The sequence below is a fragment of the Leptopilina heterotoma genome, unplaced genomic scaffold (genome assembly GCF_015476425.1).
Source record: "Leptopilina heterotoma isolate Lh14 unplaced genomic scaffold, ASM1547642v1 Lhet_68, whole genome shotgun sequence".
Lineage (NCBI taxonomy): Eukaryota > Metazoa > Arthropoda > Insecta > Hymenoptera > Figitidae > Leptopilina > Leptopilina heterotoma.
The window spans coordinates 7,186,238-7,207,257 of record NW_025111157.1 but is presented as its reverse complement, the minus strand read 5'-3'; the positions used below and the strand labels follow the sequence as shown (position 1 = coordinate 7,207,257).

The 21,020-nt window shown below is 20.6% G+C and overlaps 1 protein-coding gene across 1 annotated transcript in view; it reads right to left on the bottom strand.

Moving 5' to 3' along the window:
* The window catches only part of LOC122510199 (potassium voltage-gated channel subfamily H member 8-like), a gene marked incomplete at its 3' end in the record, with an annotated part of 80,618 nt that extends 62,308 nt beyond the window's left edge, over window positions 1-18,310 (bottom strand). The window contains exons 1-2 of the mRNA XM_043624667.1: window positions 18,233-18,310; window positions 9,434-9,544 (exon numbers count right to left, since the gene is read on the bottom strand). Coding sequence (XP_043480602.1) covers window positions 9,434-9,544; window positions 18,233-18,248 — 127 coding nt within the window. The remainder of the gene's footprint in view (window positions 1-9,433; window positions 9,545-18,232) is intronic.
* Between the last annotated feature and the right edge of the window lie 2,710 nt (window positions 18,311-21,020).

Here is a 21,020-nt window from a genome sequence, read left to right as displayed (position 1 = left end):
AATCTAAATCTAATCTATAACAAATTCCTTAGAATAATTAAGACCCCAAAAGAATAATTTTTGAAAAAGTTCTTTGAGAATTTTCAAATCCACTTGTTTACAATTTAATTTTACAAAATTTCGATTATTCAGAAATTCTTCAATTAAATATTACATTAGAAAATACAAAACTTAAAATATTTCGAAAGAAATTCAAATAAATTTTTTTAAAAATTAATTCTACAGAACTATTAGTTAACAGTAGGGAGAATTCAGATTTTCAAAGATTATTTTATGTAGTTTGAAAATTTTTCAAAATTCAATTATTTCTAAAAATTCACGCCATAATGATTTTAATATTTAATTATTATCTACAATTTTAACAGAAATTTATTTTTAAATCAATTTTTATTAAAAACTTCTAGGAGAATTCAATTATTTAAATACTGAAATAAATAATTTATTCAGTAATTGAATGTTTCTTAAAATGAAATTTTTTTAGCAAATTTTCAAACAATTCAATTCTTTCGACGAATTTTAATAAAATTTTGAAGAATAATGACATTTGTCGAGAAATTTGATTAAAATTGTATTAAAAATAATTGAAATTCTGTGATGAGTTTTATTATCTATGCAAAATAATTGAATTCCTAAAAAGACTTTTATTATTTACGAAAATAATTGAATTATTGCAAAGAAATTTCAAAAAAAATTTTGTAAATAATTGAATTCCTATGAAAGTTTAATTATTTTTAAAAATAATTAAATGTTCGCGTACAATTATTAAAAAATATTCTTAAATAATTGAATTTCGAAGAATTTTATTATTTATAAAGATAATTGAAATTTTGACGAGAATTTTTAAAAAAATTTTGAACAAAATTGAATTTTTGCGAAGATTTTTAATAATTTTGAAAATAATTGAATTTCGAAGAATTTTATTATTTATAAAGATAATTGAAATTTTGACGAGAATTTTTATAAATTTTTGCGAAGAATTTTAATAATTTTGAAAATAAATGAATTTTGAAGAAAAACTCTATACCTATAAATTTCTTCGCTATAATTAAATTATTTTCATAAATAATAAAATCCATCGCAGAGTTTTAATTATTTTCATAAGTAATAAAACCCATTACAGAATTTCAATTATTTTTAATACAATTTTAATCGAATTCCTCGAAGAATGTAATTCTTAAAATTTTAAATTAAATAAATTAGATTAAAATTCTTAAATTCTTAAAAATTTTATTAAAATTCGTCCAAAGAATTCAATTATTTAAAATTTTGTTAATATAACTCTGAGAATTAAATTTTAAGAAGCATTCGATTATTCAATTAATTTTTTTAATTTAAAATTCGTCTAAAGAATTCAATTATTTAAAAATCAGTTGTTAAAATTCCTTATGAGAATTCAATTTTAAGAAGCATTTAATTATTCAATTAATTATTTTATTACTTTTAATTAACAATTCTGTAGAATTAATTTTTTTTAATAAATTTATTAGGACTTTTTTTGAAATTATTTCAAGTTCTTATTTTCTAATCTAATATTTAATTAAAGAATTTCCAAATTCCAAAATTTCAAGTAATCAAAATTTCGTAAAATTGAATTGTAAAAATGTAATTCAACATTTTTTTAAGTATCTAATCATTTTTAGAGTGAATTAGAATATTATTTACAATCATGGAAAGAGTCAAAATTTTGTCTGGAAATCAGGGAAAAACAAAATTTAATTTTTTTAACAACTCTGGTAAAGTGAATGCTTATTGTATAAATAAAATATTTTTTTATTACATTTTAGTCAAAGTTCATAAATTAAAAACGAAACAATGGAAAAAAGATACAAATAAACTTGTTAAATTATCACGCATTTAATGAAAAAAGCTAAAAGATTTAAAAACAGTAATAAAGAAATTTCGATTTACTCCCTTGAATTTTATCTCATAAAACGCATTTTACTTTCGTTTAAAAATGACCTGTGAAATAAATGACAAAGAAATTTGAAATCCCATCAAAATGTCAAACTCTGTTAAATTGCAGTGCGAACCAAATTTTTCACTGTTAGGAGAAAAAGAAGAGGGATAAAAAATAGTCGATTCACTTGTACGAGTGCGTACCGGAAATTCACGCCAATTAGAACCAATGAAAGTGTCTAATATAACTGAACGATTCCTTCACTTTTATTATTCTTTAGAAATATCATTGGGAATCTTATTTCTCTTTTATGTTATTCGCATTCTCGTCTTCCCTATTGTTAATCATGGATTCTCCTCCTTCTATTTTTTTTCTTTCTTTTTTTTTTTTTTGCTAATCTCATTTCATTATTTTTCTACTCGTTCCGCCAACATCTGCCTTATCTCATGAAAATGCGGAAATGAAAAAGAGATTGTACGAGAGTCTTGGATTTCTATTCCATTTCTCGGACTAATGACAGGAAATATATATCCAACGAGGACTTTATTTCTCTCCTCTTTTAATACTTTTCCCCAATCCAAACTTTTTGCTGCTTGTGACTGGGTGTTTCTTTCAAACACGTTATTACTTTTGAAATCTTTCGTAATTAAATTATTTTTTCATTCAACTTTATATAGCTATACAATCTACTCCTTTCTAATCTATTGATTTCTGATAAGTAGACTCCTGGATATTGAAGGGGGATTCATGTATTTTTTTTTCTCCTACGTGGTACATAGGATGAATTCTCAAAATAAAAAGAAAAAGTGGGTCAAATTTTTATTTTTTTTTCTATGGAAATATATATAGATATACGTTTAACAAAAAAAAAAAAAAAACAAAATTCCCTTGGTGGATTAAATTTCAGCACTGCGAGACGCGACTAACTAATACATGTCTGATTTATTTGGCACCTGATCAATTCCGGTAAAGTAAAATAACGAGAAAAACGTCAGGCTTAGAAAGATAGATAGTGAGAAAGTTGTATGGGTCTGTCGATATATTGAGTGGGAGAGAGAAGTGTAATTTTTCTATACTAGCCAATTATTATCGATACTTATTGAGCAGTTTGTTTAAAGTTTGTTCTTTTGACAAACAATCATTTGATCTTGGAAAAATACTCCGACTGTATGTTTAGGCTAACAGATGTTTCTTTTTCCCTCCCATTAAATTAAACTTTTTTCAATTCGAATTCGAAGATTAAATTCTAAATTCTAAATTCTAAATTCTAAATTGAATAATGAAAAAATAATTATACTAAAATTAATGTTCTCATTAAAAAATCAGTTGTAATTTTTTTAAACATAAAAATTGATTTTTTCGAAAAATGTATTCCAAATTTTCAAGTAAACGTTAATTTATAGCAGGATTGACACAGGTTAAAAAATTCCTTGAAAAAATCAGGGAATTTTATTAAAAGTAATGAAAAAAATTAAATTTTTAGAATTCAAAAGGAAATTCTGAATTTTCGTGGCAAAAAAAAATTCTAATAGAAAACCTTCAATTTTTTCTATTTCTGATAATAATTTCTTTTCAAATAACTTAATTCTTGAAGAATCATCATAATATGTATTACTTATAAATTATTTAATGAATAATTTTACATAAATATTTCAAAATTAATTCAATTTTAAAACAGTTGATTTTACAAATTTCATAAACAGATAAACTTCAGAAGGTTTCAATTTTAAATATTATATAGTTTGAATTTTTAATGAATTTAATTAGAAATTTTAAAAAACTTAGATTTTTGAAAAATTTTCATAATTCAAGTTCTTTTGAAATTAATTTAATTTTGTAATATATAATTAATTATATTAAAAATAATGAATTTATAAAAGAAATTTAGTTTAAAAACACTTTAAAAAATTTAATTGCAGAAAAGTTGCAAATTCTTGCAGAAATTTAATTATGTTCAAAAATTTTTTTAAATTCTCGACAAAATTTCAATTATTTTTATAAATAATAAAATTCTCGACAAAATTTCAATTATCTTTATAAATAATAAAATTCCTCTTCGAAATACAATTATTATCAAAAAATTTCCACAATATTTCCACAATACAATACCCAAAATAAAAAACATAAAACTATATAAATTTTCATAAAATCCGGTGTGAATTTTATTATTTTTCAATAAATATATTTAATGGGATTTATAAATAATATTTATAAATTTATTATAAATAATACAAGTAATGAAAAATTTTACTGTGGTAATGAAATTATAATAATACATCACAGTTTTTCTAAGGATATCAATTTTAAGCAAAAAAGGAATCAAATTATCATTAATTTTTATAATTAAAAATAAAATACACAACTTTTTCCCAGAAGAAACTATAGCTTAGGTTATATTGTTTTTTCCTACATAAATTTAAAAAAAATTTGCCAGGGTTGCCACAAAAATTTAATTTTTTTCACTGACTTATTAAATTAAGAAAAATTTTTGAAAATAATTGAATTTCGACGAAGAATTTTGCTATTTATAAAGAAAATTGAAATCTTGAACAGAATTTTTAAACAATTTTTAAAAACAATTGAATTGTTTTGATGAATATTGGTTATTTATGAAAATAATTGAATTTTCCAATAAATTTTACTTAAACTCCTGAAAATAATTGAATTCTTATAAAGAATTTTATTTTTGAAAATAATTGAATTCCTATAAAGAATTTTATTTTTGAAAATAATTGAATTTCGGCGAAGAATTTTGCTATTTATAAAGCTAATTTAAATGTTGAGGAGAATTATTAAACAATTTTTTAAAAATAATTGAAATTCTGCAAAGAATTTTATTACTTTTAAAATTAATTGAATTCTTGTGATGAATATTTGTTATTTATAAAAATTACTTAATATTGCAGAGAATTATATTAAAATTCATGAAAATAATTTAATTGCTAAAATAAATTTTATTGTTCATGAAAATAATTAAATACTTGCGTAAAATTTTATTACAATTTTTCTTAAATAATTGAATTCCTTTGGAAAGTTTTTGAAAATAATTGAAATTTTGCTAAGAATTTTATTAATACTTTTTAAAATAATTGAATTTCGGAGAAGAATTTTATTAATATGTTTGAAAATAATTGAATTTCGGAGAAGAATTTCATTATTTATGAAAACAATTGAAATTTTGACGTGAATTTTTAAAAAATTTTTAACATAATTGAATTTCTGCGAAGAGTTTTTTTATTTTTGAAAATAATTGAATTTCTGCAAACATTTGTAACTTCTCCAAAATTCAAAATTTGTAGTGTTTTTATCTAAAGTTCTTATTAAAATTTTTCAAAAATCTATAAGTTCCTGACTTTTCTGACGTGTGCCAATCTGTTTATCTTTTTTATTTCTAGGACTCAGTTTCAAAATTATAAATAGTATCAAAAGTTCCATCATTGTAAGAAACATTTAGTACTAATTTTTCATAAAACGGTAAATTAAAATTCTGACCTTTGGGACTAAATGAATTAAATATATAAAAATTTACAATATGTGGAGTAAATTTTAATAGTTTTTATTAAAATTAGTTAAACGTTCAAAAATAGTCTTTCTATAAAATTTATTTTCTATATTCTTTCAAGCGAAATTTATTCTTTACAATAAGAACAACAGCATTCTCTGTGACATTATCTATCATTTCACAAAATGTCAACACAAAATCTTCTCATCAGAGAAAGTTTGTGAGTTATGGAACATATTTTTCTACACTAAGTCACGTGGGAATTTCTCACATGTTGCCTTAAAATATTCTCTCACTTTACGTCCCTCTATTTTATTTTCAAAATATTAACTGCAATTACTATCTTAATTCTAAACAAAACTCTCTAATAGAAATTAATATTATATGCAACAGATTAGAATAAATTAAGAGAACGATTAATTTTGACAAAAATTTATAGAAAATGAATATAAAAATAAAAAAATACGAAAGAGAATAAAATCCTAAGTGTTTGAAAAATAGAATAAATAAATTAAAGACGAGCGAAAATAAACTACCTTTTCCTAATGAGAATTAAGCACCTCTTTTGAATTTCGAGAACTGATGGATAAAATTTTTAGTGCCAATGAGTAGAATCTGACTTTTGGAGGGTATAAAGTTAGCTTTTAAAAGTAACTCAGATGCTTTAGAGTAAATTTATCTTATAAACAAGACAAACTTCAAGCTCTCATTTCCCTTCATCCATAAACTTCAGATTGATGAGAATTTATATCTATAATCAATAATCAAAAGCTTTCAAGGTCCTCCATTGCTTTTCTCACAGAGAAAGAAGAATTGCTTTTGATATTATAATATTGTCTTTCTACCTCAAAGCAACATTTCCATATTATTATGTAAAAAATTATTATTTTATGCATTATGGAAAAAAAATTTTCAAACAGAGAGAAGAAATATTATTTCAAATATTACTCTTTTAATTTTATCAACGAAAAAAAATCTATTCTCATCTAAAATTAAAAATAAATATTCTCAATATTGTTACATTAAAGTCTTATTTATTTTTCTATAATAATAATTTATACTTTTTTATTCATTTGCATCAATTTTTAAAGCATATTTCTTTTTTGTCAACTCTAAAAGCTATAACCAATATTAAGCTACAAATGAATATTTATATTTAATCTGAATATTTGTATTTAAAACAAGTCCATTTAAATTTAAATTAATTAAATCGAAAATGTTTTTAAATTTTTTATTTTTTAAATAACTTATTGACATTTGACAAATATTTTACTGTTCCTCAAGTTCTGAACGTTCAAACGAACGAATTTTTTAGTTTTATTATTTGTATTTTTATTTTTATTACCAGTATTTTTATTACTATATTAAAAATATAATATAGATAATAATACAAAAGATAAAATATTTTTGTTGCTCTGCGGATATTAATCGAATTTCAGAAAATATTTCTTCTTTTGTAAAAATAATATCACAAAAACGAGTTATTATAGATATAAAAGTACAGTTTTAAAAAAAAATTAAACGTCAATCAAAATTTGAATATATGCAAAATTTACCGTGAAAGGTGTGAATTTAATTTTGAAATGGTTATATAGGGAAACTTTTAAGAGAAGTTTAATCTCATATATATGTGAAACCGCTGCTTTGCGGCAGGTTTATGATTGCTCAACATAACATTCGCAAACGACTTAAACTTTAAAACTCGCGGTCATTTAAGCTCTGGGAATTACGATCTTGAAACTTCGATTAAAGCCAGCGAAGAAGTAAACATAAAACATAAAATCCGGTCTAAATTTTATTAATTTTCAATAAATATTTATAATGGGATTTATAAATAATATTTATAATATTTATAATATTTATAATATTTATAAATTTATATTATAAATAATATAAGTAATGAAAAATTTTACTGCGGTAATGAAATTAATAATATATCACAGTTTTTAAAAGGATATCAATTTTAGACAAAAAACGAACCAAATTATTAATTTTTATAATTAAAAATAAAGTACGCAACTTTTTCCCAGAAAAAACTACAGCTTAGGTTTTACCGTTTTTTTCCTACATTTATTAAAAAAAAATTTTCCAGGGTTGCCACAAAAATTTAATTTTTTTCACTGACTTATCATTGAATTACGAAAAAATTTTGAAAGTAATTGAATTTCGTCGAAGAATTTCTTATAAAGAAAAAAGAAATCTTGTAGAGAATTTTAAAAAAAATTTTTGAAAATAATTGAATTCTTATGAAATTTCAATTATTTACGAAAATAATTAAATGTTTGCGTAGAATTTTATTAAAATTTTTTCTAAATAATTGAATTCATTTGGAAAATTTTATTAAAATAGTGGATTTTAAAAATCATTGAATTCGGAAAATTTTTTGAAAATAATTGAATTTCGGAGAAGAATTTTATTATTTATATAAAAATAATTAAATTTCGACAAAGAATTTTTCTATTTATAAAGAAAATTGAAATCTTGGTGAGAATTTTTAAACAATTTTTAAAAATAATTTATTGAATTCTTGGGATGAATATTGGTTTCTTTATGAAAATAATTGAAATTTTGCTAAGAATTTTATAAATATTTTTGAAAATAATTGAATTTCGGCGAAGAATTTTTTCTATTTATAAAGATAATTGAAATCTTGACGAGAATTTTTAAATAATTTTTTAACATAATTGAACTTCTAAGAAAAATTTTATTACTTTTTAAAAAATAATTGAATTTTTGTGATAAATATTTGTTTATAAAAATTATTGAATATTGCAAAGAATTTTATTAAAATTCATGAAAATAATTGAATTCCTAAAATGAATTTTATTGTTTATGAAAATAATTGAATAGAATGATTGCGAAGAAATTTATAACTAATTTGTAAACAATTGAATTCATAGAATTTTATTACAAATTTTTTTAAATAATTGAATTCTTTTGGAAAATTTTTGAAAATAATTGAAATTTTATCAAGAATTTGATTAAAATATTTAAAAATAATTGAAATTTTGCTAAGAATTTTATTAATATTTTTGAAAATAATTGAATTTTAGAGAAGAATTTTATGATTTATAAAAATAATTGAATTTCGACGAAGAATTTTTAAACAATTTTTGAAAATAATTCTATTCTTGCTATGATTATTGGTTCTTTATGAAAATAATTAAATTTTTCAAAGAAGTTTATTAAAATTCTTGAAAATAATTGAATTCCTATAAAGAATTTTATTATTTTTAAAAATAATTGAATTTAGACGGTGAATTTTGCTATTTATTAAGAAAATTGAAATCTTGACGAGAATTTTTTAACAATTTTTGAAAATAATTGAATTTTTGAGAAGAATTTTATTTATTTATTTATTGACAATATAAATGACAATATAAAAAAATCACATTTAAAAATTATTGAATTCTTGTGATAAATATTGGTTATTTTTGAAAATAATTGAAATTTCGCCAAGAATTTTATTAAAATTATATTGGAAATAATTGATTTTCGGAGAAGAATTTTATTATTTATAAAGATAATTGTCATTTTGACGAGAATTAAGAAAGATAATAAAGTTATTTAAAACTAAATTATTATCAGAAATAGAAAAAATTGTAGGTTTTGTATCAAAATTCGTGGTATAATTTCACAATTTATGAGGCAAACTTTTTGTGTCTTTTTTAGACACAAAAATTTAGAATTTAGAATTAAATTTTTTCCAGTACTTTTAATAAAAATCCCTGACTTTTCCCTACATTTCCTGACCTGTGGCAACCCTGATAACTGTGAAATAGTTGTCTATTTGCGCCTAATTTTGTTATTTTTAAATTGAAAAAAAAGTATTCGCTTTACCCCATGTGCCCAATTTTGACAATTTTCATATGTCAAAAAAAAAAACTGTTTCAAAAATTAAAAAAAATTTTTTTTTTAAAACTGTTTTCAAAAATTACCAATTGTATTGGTTTTTAAGCTGAGGTATAAATTATAAGCTCAGGTGCAATTATAATAAATTAATTAATAATATAATGATAATAAAATCGACTTACGGGTTCCATCGAAACGTGTTGCGATAGTGTCAAGGAAAGTATTTTGAGGGGCGAGGAGGCCCTTCCTGGCGGGCATTGGGGCCACCCCGCCGCGCTTTAATGCGCTTGAATCTGTAAAAAAAGAAAAAAATACTTTAGATTACTGTAAAAAAAAATTATTTTTCAATTTCTTTTTTTACTTCTTTTTAATTTCTTTTTAAATTTCTTTTTTAATTTTCGTTTTAGTTTCTTTTTTCGTTTTTTTAGTTTCCTTTTCAGTTTCTTTTTAAGTTCTCTTTTAATTTTTTTATACCTTTTTTTAAACTTATATAATCTCAATTTGATATCCTTAAAAAACAACTCTGATACTATCAACAAATAATTCTAAAAATACTTTTTATTTTTATTTTTACTTTTTTTTTAAATACTTTTTTTATAATAGGGTAGAGTGGGGTAAAAAAGCCACATTTTTACTTTTGATGATGTAAAATCTGTATTTAAATTTTTTTTCTCAAATTTCCAATTGTTATTGAAAGTTTAGTTACTAAGCTTGAAAATTCTTGACGAAAATATTTTTTATCTCATGAAAGGACTAAGTTATAAGAGTTTTACGAAAGGACTGTAAGTGGCTTTTTTGCACCACCTGGTGGGGTGAAAAAGCCACCCTACGATTTTAGCAAAACATGTTATCAATTTAGGTATTTTTATAGTTTTCCTTTATTTATATGACAAATAGTCTTATTTGAAAAATATTTTAATAATTATGAAAGAGTTTTTAGCAAGCAAAATTGAAAATTATATTAAGTTTACCTGTTTTCGATTTGCACTGACAATTTTTCGTACCTTTTTTTGAAGTTCTCTTCAAGTTTCACGACAGATAACATATTTCGTTGAAACCGTTTATTCATTGTTTATTTTTCTAATGCACTTTGAACTACTTTTTCGTCGTGTTTAATTTATTTTATTAAATAAACACGAGAAATTTTGTAAAATAAGAAGGTTAGTTTAAATAGAAAACAAGTGAATTTCACAAAATATTCAATGGATTTTTTGCCCTGGCTTTTTTACACCCAAGACCAGTTATTAGAAAAGCAAAAATAAATTGTTAATTCAGTTCAATTTCCAAAAATTAACATTGTATACGTTTTCGGTATACTTTTCTCCTTATGTACAAACATTTACTTTTATTATTCGTTCACTTAATCAGATTGTAATATGTTTGAAAAGTTCACCAAAATGTTTTCAAAAAAGCAACAAAAAATTAAAATTACAATAAAAACAATATTAATCTAGGTACAACATTCAAATTAGATTCAAAAGTTGCGTATTACCTAATAGTATTTATATTCCAAACAGCTGATAAATCGGCTTAATAGTTTTTAAATAAAACTCAAATGGCTTTTTTACACCATGGCTTTTTTACCCCACTCTACCCTATTTAATCATTCTTTTTTAATTTATTTCATCTTCCAAAATGGAAAAAAAAATTTTTCTTTCAAAATTTAATTTAATATATTGTTATTTTCTAAAATTCGAAAAATATTTTATTCCACATATAAAAAATAGTTTTAGAAAAGTTTTAAACAAAGTTTTAAGACTCTAAAGAAAGTTTTCTCAAGAATTTATTCAATTGTTTAGAGAATTATTCGAGTTATTTTAATCACATGTCCCAGATGTTGGCAATAATTAGGATTATGAAAATTGTCTCAGCTCCAGTTTCGCATAAACTTTATATATATATGTAGATTCATAATCATTATACAGACGATAAGAAATAACATGCATATATGTACAGTCAAAAACTCGAGAGATGATGACATGTCCTTCAAGTAATTTGCATATCTATATACGCTACTTTTAAAAAGTTTAACTAGTTGCTCATAACTTTTAAAAAGTTTCGTCAAACTAAAACTGTGACAACTGTTGGATAATTAACAAGTCAATATACGAATGAGAAACTTTTCTTCTAATGCAAATGAACTGCAAAAAGAACTTTTCAACTCTCCGAAAAATTAATAAACTCGAAATATTTTTTTGTGACATTAAAAAAAAATAATTTATCTATTTAAGAAATTATATTTATTAAAATTTAATACCAGACAAATTTGTACGTGTATTAAATTATAAAAATTTTTAGTGATAAAATATTAAAATATAAAATAAAATACAATAATATAACGAAAGGTAAATATTGACGTCTTTTCGCTCTTTTGAAAATTTTCCTCAAAATAAAAGACTGCTTTTCTTTAATAAAATTTTTCCGCGTCTGTATTTTGTGTGAGAGAAAATTTCATGGCCCTCAATTCAATTTTATTACTCTCACTCGATTTCATTCGAATTGTACAATTTTCAGATACAAAATAATCCGCAAAGAATTTTAGTAATTAAATTTAAATTTAGAATTCCATTTGCGAATATTGAAATTAAAATAGAGTAGATATGTATTATTGAAGGGAATATAAAAATGCGAATCCTTTAGAATTACTTTTTCTTTTTTATCTATATACATATAATAAAAATTCAATTCACCCTCGTCGTATAAAAATATTTATTTAAAAAAAAAATGAAGAAAACTATTTGTAATATTTTTCGTAAAAATATTTGTTAAATCAACCTTTTATTTAAACAATAAATTCCTTCGATAAAAAAAAACAGAATAAAACGAAATGCAGACAATTTTACTAAACGAACCATTAAACAAAATCGAATCTCTTTATACTTATTTGTTATTCTTTTGCAATTGTGAAAAAAATCTCATGAATATAACTGGAAAGTTGTAACAAAATACCCATGTAAAATCTAATCGAGCGTGTAAACGATCTCGTATATACACACCTATAAAACGTATATTATACGTATATATATATATATATATATATATATATATATATATATATATATATATATATATATATATATATATATATATATATATATATATATATATATATATATATATATATATATATATATATAAAGTTTCTGCAATATTTGAAAAATTGGCTGCATGCCAATTCTTCCAATATCACAATATACAAATTTTTCTTTTTCTACAATTTTGAATACATCAAAAAAACAAGGTTAATATTTTCTACTCCAAAAACAACAATATATTTAGTTTACATTGACTATTACACGAAATCTTTGTTTACAAAGAGTAAAAAAATTCTTTTGTAAAAACTCATTTGCGAATTAGTTACAATTTTACAATTCAACAATTTTTATTTTCAATAATTAAATGTTTATTCAAACTATTTCCTGTTTATGAAAATAATTCCGAAAGCAATTCAGTTGAGAAATTTTTCATAAAAGTGTCAGAGAAATTTTATAGAATTTTTCTAGAATGATTCTACAAAAAAATCTAGCGAACTTTCTATTGAAATTCACTGGAACTAATTTACCAATTAAATTATTCTTGTTCATTAATTTCACAAATCGCAAGAATAAATAGTAAAATTTTTTTCAATTATTTTTAAACAAAATTTTAATAAAATTTCACGAACGAATACAATTATTTTCTAAAATTTTAATAAATCCTTCGAAACAATTCAATTATTTTTTTAAATTGAAAAATCCTTTAAAAAATTCAACTATTATCAAAAAAATTTCACGAAAGAATTTAATTTTTTTCTTTAATTTGTAATAATTTTTTTTTGCAACAATTCAATTATTCTCAAAACAATTTCACGAAAGAATTCAATTTTAAAAAAATTTTTAATAATATTTTTCGAAAAAATTCCATTATTTTCTAAAATTTTAATAAATCCTTCTAAGCAATTCAATTATATTTATAAATAGTAAAATTCTTTGCAAAAATTCAATTATTTTAAAAAAAATTTCACGAAACAATTTAATTTTTTTCTTAATTCGTAATAATTTTTTTTGCAACAATTCAATTATTCTCAAAACAATTTCACGAAAGAATTCAATTTTAAAAAAATTTTTAATAATATTTTTCGAAAAAATTCCATTATTTTCTAAAATTTTAATAAATCCTTCTAAGCAATTCAATTATATTTATAAATAGTAAAATTCTTTGCAAAAATTCAATTATTTTAAAAAAAATTTCACGAAACAATTCATTTTTTTTCTTAATTCGTAATAATTTTTTTTGCAACAATTCAATTATTCTCAAAACAATTTCACGAAAGAATTCAATTTTAAAAAAATTTTTAATAATATTTTTCGAAAAAATTCCATTATTTTCTAAAATTTTAATAAATCCTTCTAAGCAATTCAATTATATTTATAAATAGTAAAATTCTTTGCAAAAATTCAATTATTTTAAAAAAAATTTCACGAAACAATTCAATTTTTTTCTTAATTCGTTATACAATTTTTCAAAAAAATTTAATTATTTTCTAAAATTTTAATAAAATTTAAGAATTAAATGTTTACTTACAAATATTAACAAACACGATTATTTTAAAAACTTGAATGAAATTGTTAATAAAAGTCAATTATTTTTCCAAATTAAAATTATGAATGAAACTCCATTATTTAAAAAAAATTTCAAAGAAATTCTTCAAAAAGAATTTAATTATAATTTTCAAAAATTTTAACCAAATTCTTCGCAAGAATTCAATTATTTTCCAAAATAATAAAATTCTTCATAGGAATTGAATAATTATTAAAATTTTTAGTAGAATTTTTTACAACTATCTAATTTTATTCATTAATAAAAATTATTTACAATTTATTTATTATTATAATTTAATAATTTATAAAACTATATTTAATTTATAATTTTAACGAATCATTTTTATATCACCAACAAATGTACTCCATTCGCTTTATTTCGTTTATGAGAGGATTTTCATGCCCCCTAGGCGGCAATTTAATGAACTGCATTGGCGCCAAATTCAAATTCAATTTTTCAACTAAGAAATAAATATTATAAATTACAATAATAAGTCAAAGGAAATAATTCTTATCAATTAACAAAATCAGAGAAAAAAGAGTGGGGAAAAAGAGCCTATTTATATGAATCCATTTTTAGTTACTTTTTTTCATTTATTTATAGACATAATCCTTCTGCCAAAATTCTCCACAACTTTCCCAACTGAAAATATAAAAAAATATTATTTAAAAAAATTTCTTTCTATTTTTCATTTTCATTAAACTCTCCCTTATTTTTGAAAACAAATTTTTTAAGAATACCAATATTTGTTGCTGACTATAAATTACTTTGTCACTATCGAAGAAACAAATCTACAGAACATGACAAAAAAAAGAAAAGAAAAAAAATGGAACAAAGTTTAAAAATGTTTGACTATTTCAAAAATAAATGAACAGCTGGTCATGTCGATTGAAATACATATATCAAAATCTAACTTGAAACTTTCTGAGAAGATATAGTCGAATTTCACTTTTTCTACGATTTTATTTTCCTTCAGTTTACTCTACTTTCCTGACAGAGAATAAAATTGTGACAGAAACAAAAGTCCGACTCTTATTTCCTGATTGTTGTATATATACTTACACTCGCACACGTATACAGAAAGTAATAACTGCACTATATTTTTAAATTTATAAATTAAAACTTTTATTAAAAAATAAAAAAAAAGTATTTGAAAAAAATTACTTTCAATTTTTATTCTTACTGGAAGTTTATATAGATTAAATGCACTTTAAATTTATTAATGATGTCAATTAAAGAAGAAAATATATAGAGAAATCTATTTTTATACATCATTAGAAAAGTAAACCATCGTTCGTCATTAGAAAAGTATTAAATCATTAAAAAAAATTTGTAGCAATCGTTTTATTTATAAAATTATTCTTTATTATTATTTATCATTATTTATTATTATTCTTTATTATTATTCTTTATATTTATTTATTATTATTTATTATTATTTATTGTTATCTTATTTATAATATTATTATAGCAATTATTTTTAGCAATTATTTATATAACAATTATTATTCATTACCTATTTTTTAATTCACAGTATAATTGTTATGAATAGAAAGAAATTCAACTATTTACTCCTAAAGCAACAATTGAATTTCTTTTTCGCAAATAAGAAGATTAATTAAACTTTTCGATTATCATGCACGATAATGTTTTCTGCGAGAAAGAAGAAACCGTCTTTTTACTTCTAACTAACAAAAAACTCGTGGAAACAAAGCGCTTTATTCGTGTTTCACTCTTTTATTTTACCTGTATTCTTTCTCCAAACATTTTGTCCGTTTTTTTCTCTCTTTTTTTTGTTCAATCCCATGTATTTTCTTATTTTCAAACATTATTTTCAGTCTTGCTATTATTTAGTTCTCTTTTCTTTTAAGAAAAGCTAAAGTAACAATTTTCTTCTATAAATAAAGTAAGTGAAGAGTCGTCAAAACTATTCTCGAAATTATAAACGACAAAGGAAGAAATTTCTCTTCAATTTAAAATACATTTTCAAAAAAGTTTCAATTTTCACACTATGAGAAAAAAATTATTTGATTCATCAGAGTGGTCACAAGTTTCAGTTTATCAATTTACTGACAATAAAATTATTTTCCCTGACAAGATTCTTTTTACAGGAAAATATGAAAGTTTACGAAAAATGAGTCAAATTTGTGAATTTTAATAATTTCTAAAAAATTATAATTATTACCCTTCCTGAATTCAATTATTTTCTACAATTTTCAATTAAACTTCATCTTTAAATCAATTATTTAAATAATTTTTCAAAAGTCAAAATTATTTTTTATAATAATTGTAACTTTCCATGTTTTTTCTCAAGTTATTAAGGTATATTTTCAAAAAATTATAATAAAGAAATTCTTACAATTAATTTTTTAAAAATATTTTAAAATAATTTTAGAGAGATAATAGTTTTTTAATTATAGGTATAAAATTGAAAAATTTCCAAACAATTGAAATTTGGTAAAATTTTTAAAAAATAATTGAATTTTTGAGAAATATAAATAAAAATAATCAAATTTTTGAAGAATTTTAATTATAAATAATATGACCATGATTTATTTGAAATTTTAGTAAGTTTGAAAAAGTATATTTTAATAAATTTTTATTCACTTTATTCGAAGATAATTGAATCTTAAAAAATTATGATAAAACAATTCTAAGAAAAAGATTTTAAAAATATGTAATTTTTCGAAAATAATTGAATTTCTTAAAAGAATTTTCAATTTTTGTATAATTTTAAAAAAGTAATGAATTTTTTTGAATTTAAATAAAAAAATTGTGACAAGATTTTTTCTCCAAAATGTTAAGGGTATTTGAACCATTATTACGTCACAATTTTAGAACACATACTTTGTAGAAATTGTGACGTCATAATGGTTCAAATGCTCTTAAAGAAATAATTCTAAAATATTATTTTTTGTATGTATTTGAATTTTCGGAAATATGTAATTGAAAATACTGAAAATATTGAAATTTAAGAAATTATTGAAGCTAATTTTTATTAATTTTCATTTTTAAATTTAAATTTAAAGATTTTCCATTAACATTTTTAATAATTCAATTATTTTCAAAATTTGCAATTAATATTCATCGGAAGTTGATTTTCAAAAATTTTAATATAATAAATTTAATAAATTTAATAAGTCTAAAAATGTAAATTTTTATAAATTTTTATTCACTTTATTCAGACATAATTGAATAGTAAAAAATTATGATAAAATAATTCTAAGAAATAGATTTTAAAAATATGTAATTTTTCGAAAATAATTGAATTTCTTAAAAGAATTTTTGTATAATTTAAAAAAAGCAATGAATTTTTTTGAATTTTAATTAAACATTTTGAACATGATTTTTAGTTTCTCCAAAATTTTCAAAAGAATTCTAAAATGTTATTATTTTTTCTATAAATTTTCGGAAATATGTAATTAAAAATACTGAAAATATTGAATTTTAAAAAATTATAAAAGCTAATTTTCATTAATTTTCATTTTTAAATTTACATTTAAAGATTTTTTGTCAACATTTTTAATAATTCAATTATTTTCAAAATTTGCAATTAAAATATTCTTCAAAAGTTGATTTTCAAAAATTGTAACAAAATACTTGAAAAAAAATAATTATTTTCAATTAAATTTTACAAAATTTTAATTATTCAAATAGATTTTTTATATAAATTTATTTAAAAAATTTAATTATGTTAAAAAATGATTCAAAAAGAAAAATCGAAATAAATGTCGCAATTTTTAAAAATAATTCGAAAAAAGTCTCAAGTTTCTTAATTTCCCTGACAAAAATTTTCTTTTCTTATCATTTCCTTTACTTTACTGACATGTTGGCCACTCTGTTCATGTAAATATTTAATTGTTTATAATAATTTAATTAATTAATTTAATTAAATTGATTTTTTAAAAAGATTTTTTATATAAATTTATTTGAAATCTAGATTAAATTAAATTAAATAATTAAATTTAAACTTGCAGAGCAAAATTGCAATAAGCTCACAGTTAAAAATTGTAACAGCCATTTAATACAATTTTTCTAATTAGATTCACTTTTTAGGTTTAGTTTTTTAATCAGAAAATTTATTAATAAGCAATAAGGAGAAATTAATCTAAATTCGAATTTGGTTAAAAATAACAATTTTTACTAATAATTATAGTTATTTTTAATTAACTAGAAAGAAAAAATTCTTTAAATTTAAAAATTTTATTCAGAGGATAAAAAAGTTTAGAGCAATAATAAAATATAGTAAAAAAAAATGTAGTCATGGGTATTATCTTGTTAGGACTAAATATACATAGCAGGAGATAGGCTATCAAATTCAGTGAATAATTTAACTTATTCGGATAAAGGACCCTTGTATAAAATGAAGTCAATTCGATGTTTGGAATTTGAAAACTCACTCTTTAATGCTTCCATTTTGTATGAAAGTCAAGATTCTACTAATGCGTGCGTCTCTTCCTCCCGAGCGTGGTTGTATATCTCGATCGAGTATAAAACCAGGAAATGAAAATAGAAAGAAAAGAAGAGAGAATTTCTTCTTCTTCTTCTTCTTTTTTTTTTTTTTTTTTTTTTGAAGAGTAGGGGACAGTGTTTACGTTCTCTCAACAGTGTCAAGAAAATTACTTTGTCGCTTTTTATACTCAAGTTGATTGTCGAGTCCCCGGTGACACTCTTAAACAAATGCTGTTTCGATATAATCGATCTTTTTATAATAATAGAAGAAATTAATATCAATGCTGTTCAAGAATTTTTTCTAAAGGATATGAAAGCGTAAAAAGAAATTTCTATTTTTAAAATAAAAGAAATTTTTCATACTTTCTTTGTATTTATTTAAAAAAAAAAATTATATTATATTTATATTTTTATTCAACGCAGTTGGAAAATTTCTATAGAATTTTAATTGAATCATTATAAGGATCATTTTACAAAAATACTAGTGAACTTTCTGTGGGACCTGTGGGATATTATAATCTATTCGCTTCATCTCGTTTGTGAGAGAACTTTCATGCCACCTAGGCGACAATTTAATGAACTGCATTGGCGCGAAATTCAAAACGAGAAAAATTTAATTTATAATAATATTAATAATAATATTTATTATTACAATTATAATTATATCAAATTTTAATTTAATTATAATTATGATTATAATGATAGATAAAATAATTATAATCATAAATTTGATTTATTAAATAGAGAAATGAAAATGAATTTTCTTAATTACAATTGTTTTAATAAAATTCAAAGTTTTTTAGAAATAAAGGAAACAAATGTTTATAAATTCTATTTGTCAATTACAAATTTTAATTGAAAATGAAAATTTTTTAATTTTTAGAAAATACCTAAAGAAAAAAAATTTTACTCCAAAAAATGTTCTGTTACATTTATTTACAAATTTTTTTAATTGCAAAATTATTTAAAAACAATAATTTCTCTTTTAAATAAATTGTTTTTTTTTAAATTATTAAATTATTAGAAAATTCTACGAGAATTCAATTATTTAAATACAAAAGTAGATAATTTTTTGAAGAATTGAATGTTTTTTAAAATTGAACTCTCATTTAAAGAATTTTGCCAACAAATTTTTAAATAGGTAATTAAAATTCTTTTGGGAAATTTCAATAAAATTTTTAAGAATAATTTCGTTTTTCGAGAAATTAGATTAAAATTGTATTAAAAATAATTGAAATTCTGCGATGAAAATTATTTATGAAAATAATTGAATTATTGAGAAGAAACTTATAAGAAATTTGTAAATAATTGAATTCTTGGGAAATTTTTATTATTTATGAAAATAATTAAATGTTTGAGTACAATTTTATTAAAATTGTTTTTAAATAATTGAATTCTTTTGGGTAATTTTATTAAAATATAGTAGATATTAAAAATCATTAAAATGAGGGAAACTTTTGAAAATCATTGAAATTTTGAAAAGAATTTTATTAAAAATTTTGAAAATAATTGAATAGTAAAGTAATTATAATAGATAATTAATCAATAACTGTTAAAAGAATTTCATTAATTGGAAATTCTATTCCTTTTGAAGGCAGAAAAAAATGACGTTTGATTTACTGAACCAAAAGTAAATAATTAAATTAAATTTAAATTTAATTATTTAATTTCGATTCAGTAAATCGAAATTTAAAAAGCTTTTTTACCAAATTCTGCTGTTTTCGAAGGAATAGAAAAAAAATGTTGATCTATAAATAAATATATAAATAGTTAAATGATATTTAATTTAATTATTAATTTCGGTTCAGTAAATTTTTTTTCTATATTACCTTCAAAAAGAACAGAATTTGGAATTAAAAAATTATTTTTTTAATTTTAAATAAAAAAAACAACGTTTTATTAATTGAATAAAAACTAATTTTCCTGTTTCTAAGTATACCTGTGGGAAATTTATTCAAAAATCCTTTTTCTTTTTTTTTTTTGATAAATTTCTCTTTAGAGATAGAATTGCTATTGTATCTTCGCCATAAATTATCCCATAAAAGCTTTTTCGCGTTTCGTGAATTCTTGGTTCGCTTTTCCTTCTTTGATATTATAGCTCTTATAAATTGATGATTCTTAAGGATTCTTAAGAATTCCAATAGTTGGGAATTATATTTCTTCTATATTTGTCAATAATCGCAGTTAAAGTTTACTAATAATTCTTTAGTTTATACTTCAACGTACGTTCAATTTTTATTTAAGAAAGTTAATTTAAACTTTAAGAAAAACCTATAATTTCTTTTTGTACGAACATTAAAAAATATTATTGTTAGATTTAGAGAAATCTGATTTATAAATTTACTTACAAATTAAATTGGCAAATTTACTTTCAAATATAATTTTCAAATTTTAATTTACAAATTCACTTACAAATTTTAATTTTCAAATTTACTAAAAAATATGATTTTCAAAATTCATTTACAAATTTAATTACGATTACGAATTTAATTTTCAAATTTAAGTTACAAAATTTACTCACAAATTTACTCATAAATATAATTTTCAAAGTTACTTGTAAATATACCACAATTTAGAAACGAAATTTGAAAACAAAATTTTTGAATCGAAAATATAAAACATCTATACATGAAAATAAATATAAAAATAAATAATTTTCATCTTTAGAATTTTTTCAAATAATTACGTTTAGAAAAATATTCTCAATTTTTACTGAGAATATAAGACAAAAAGAAT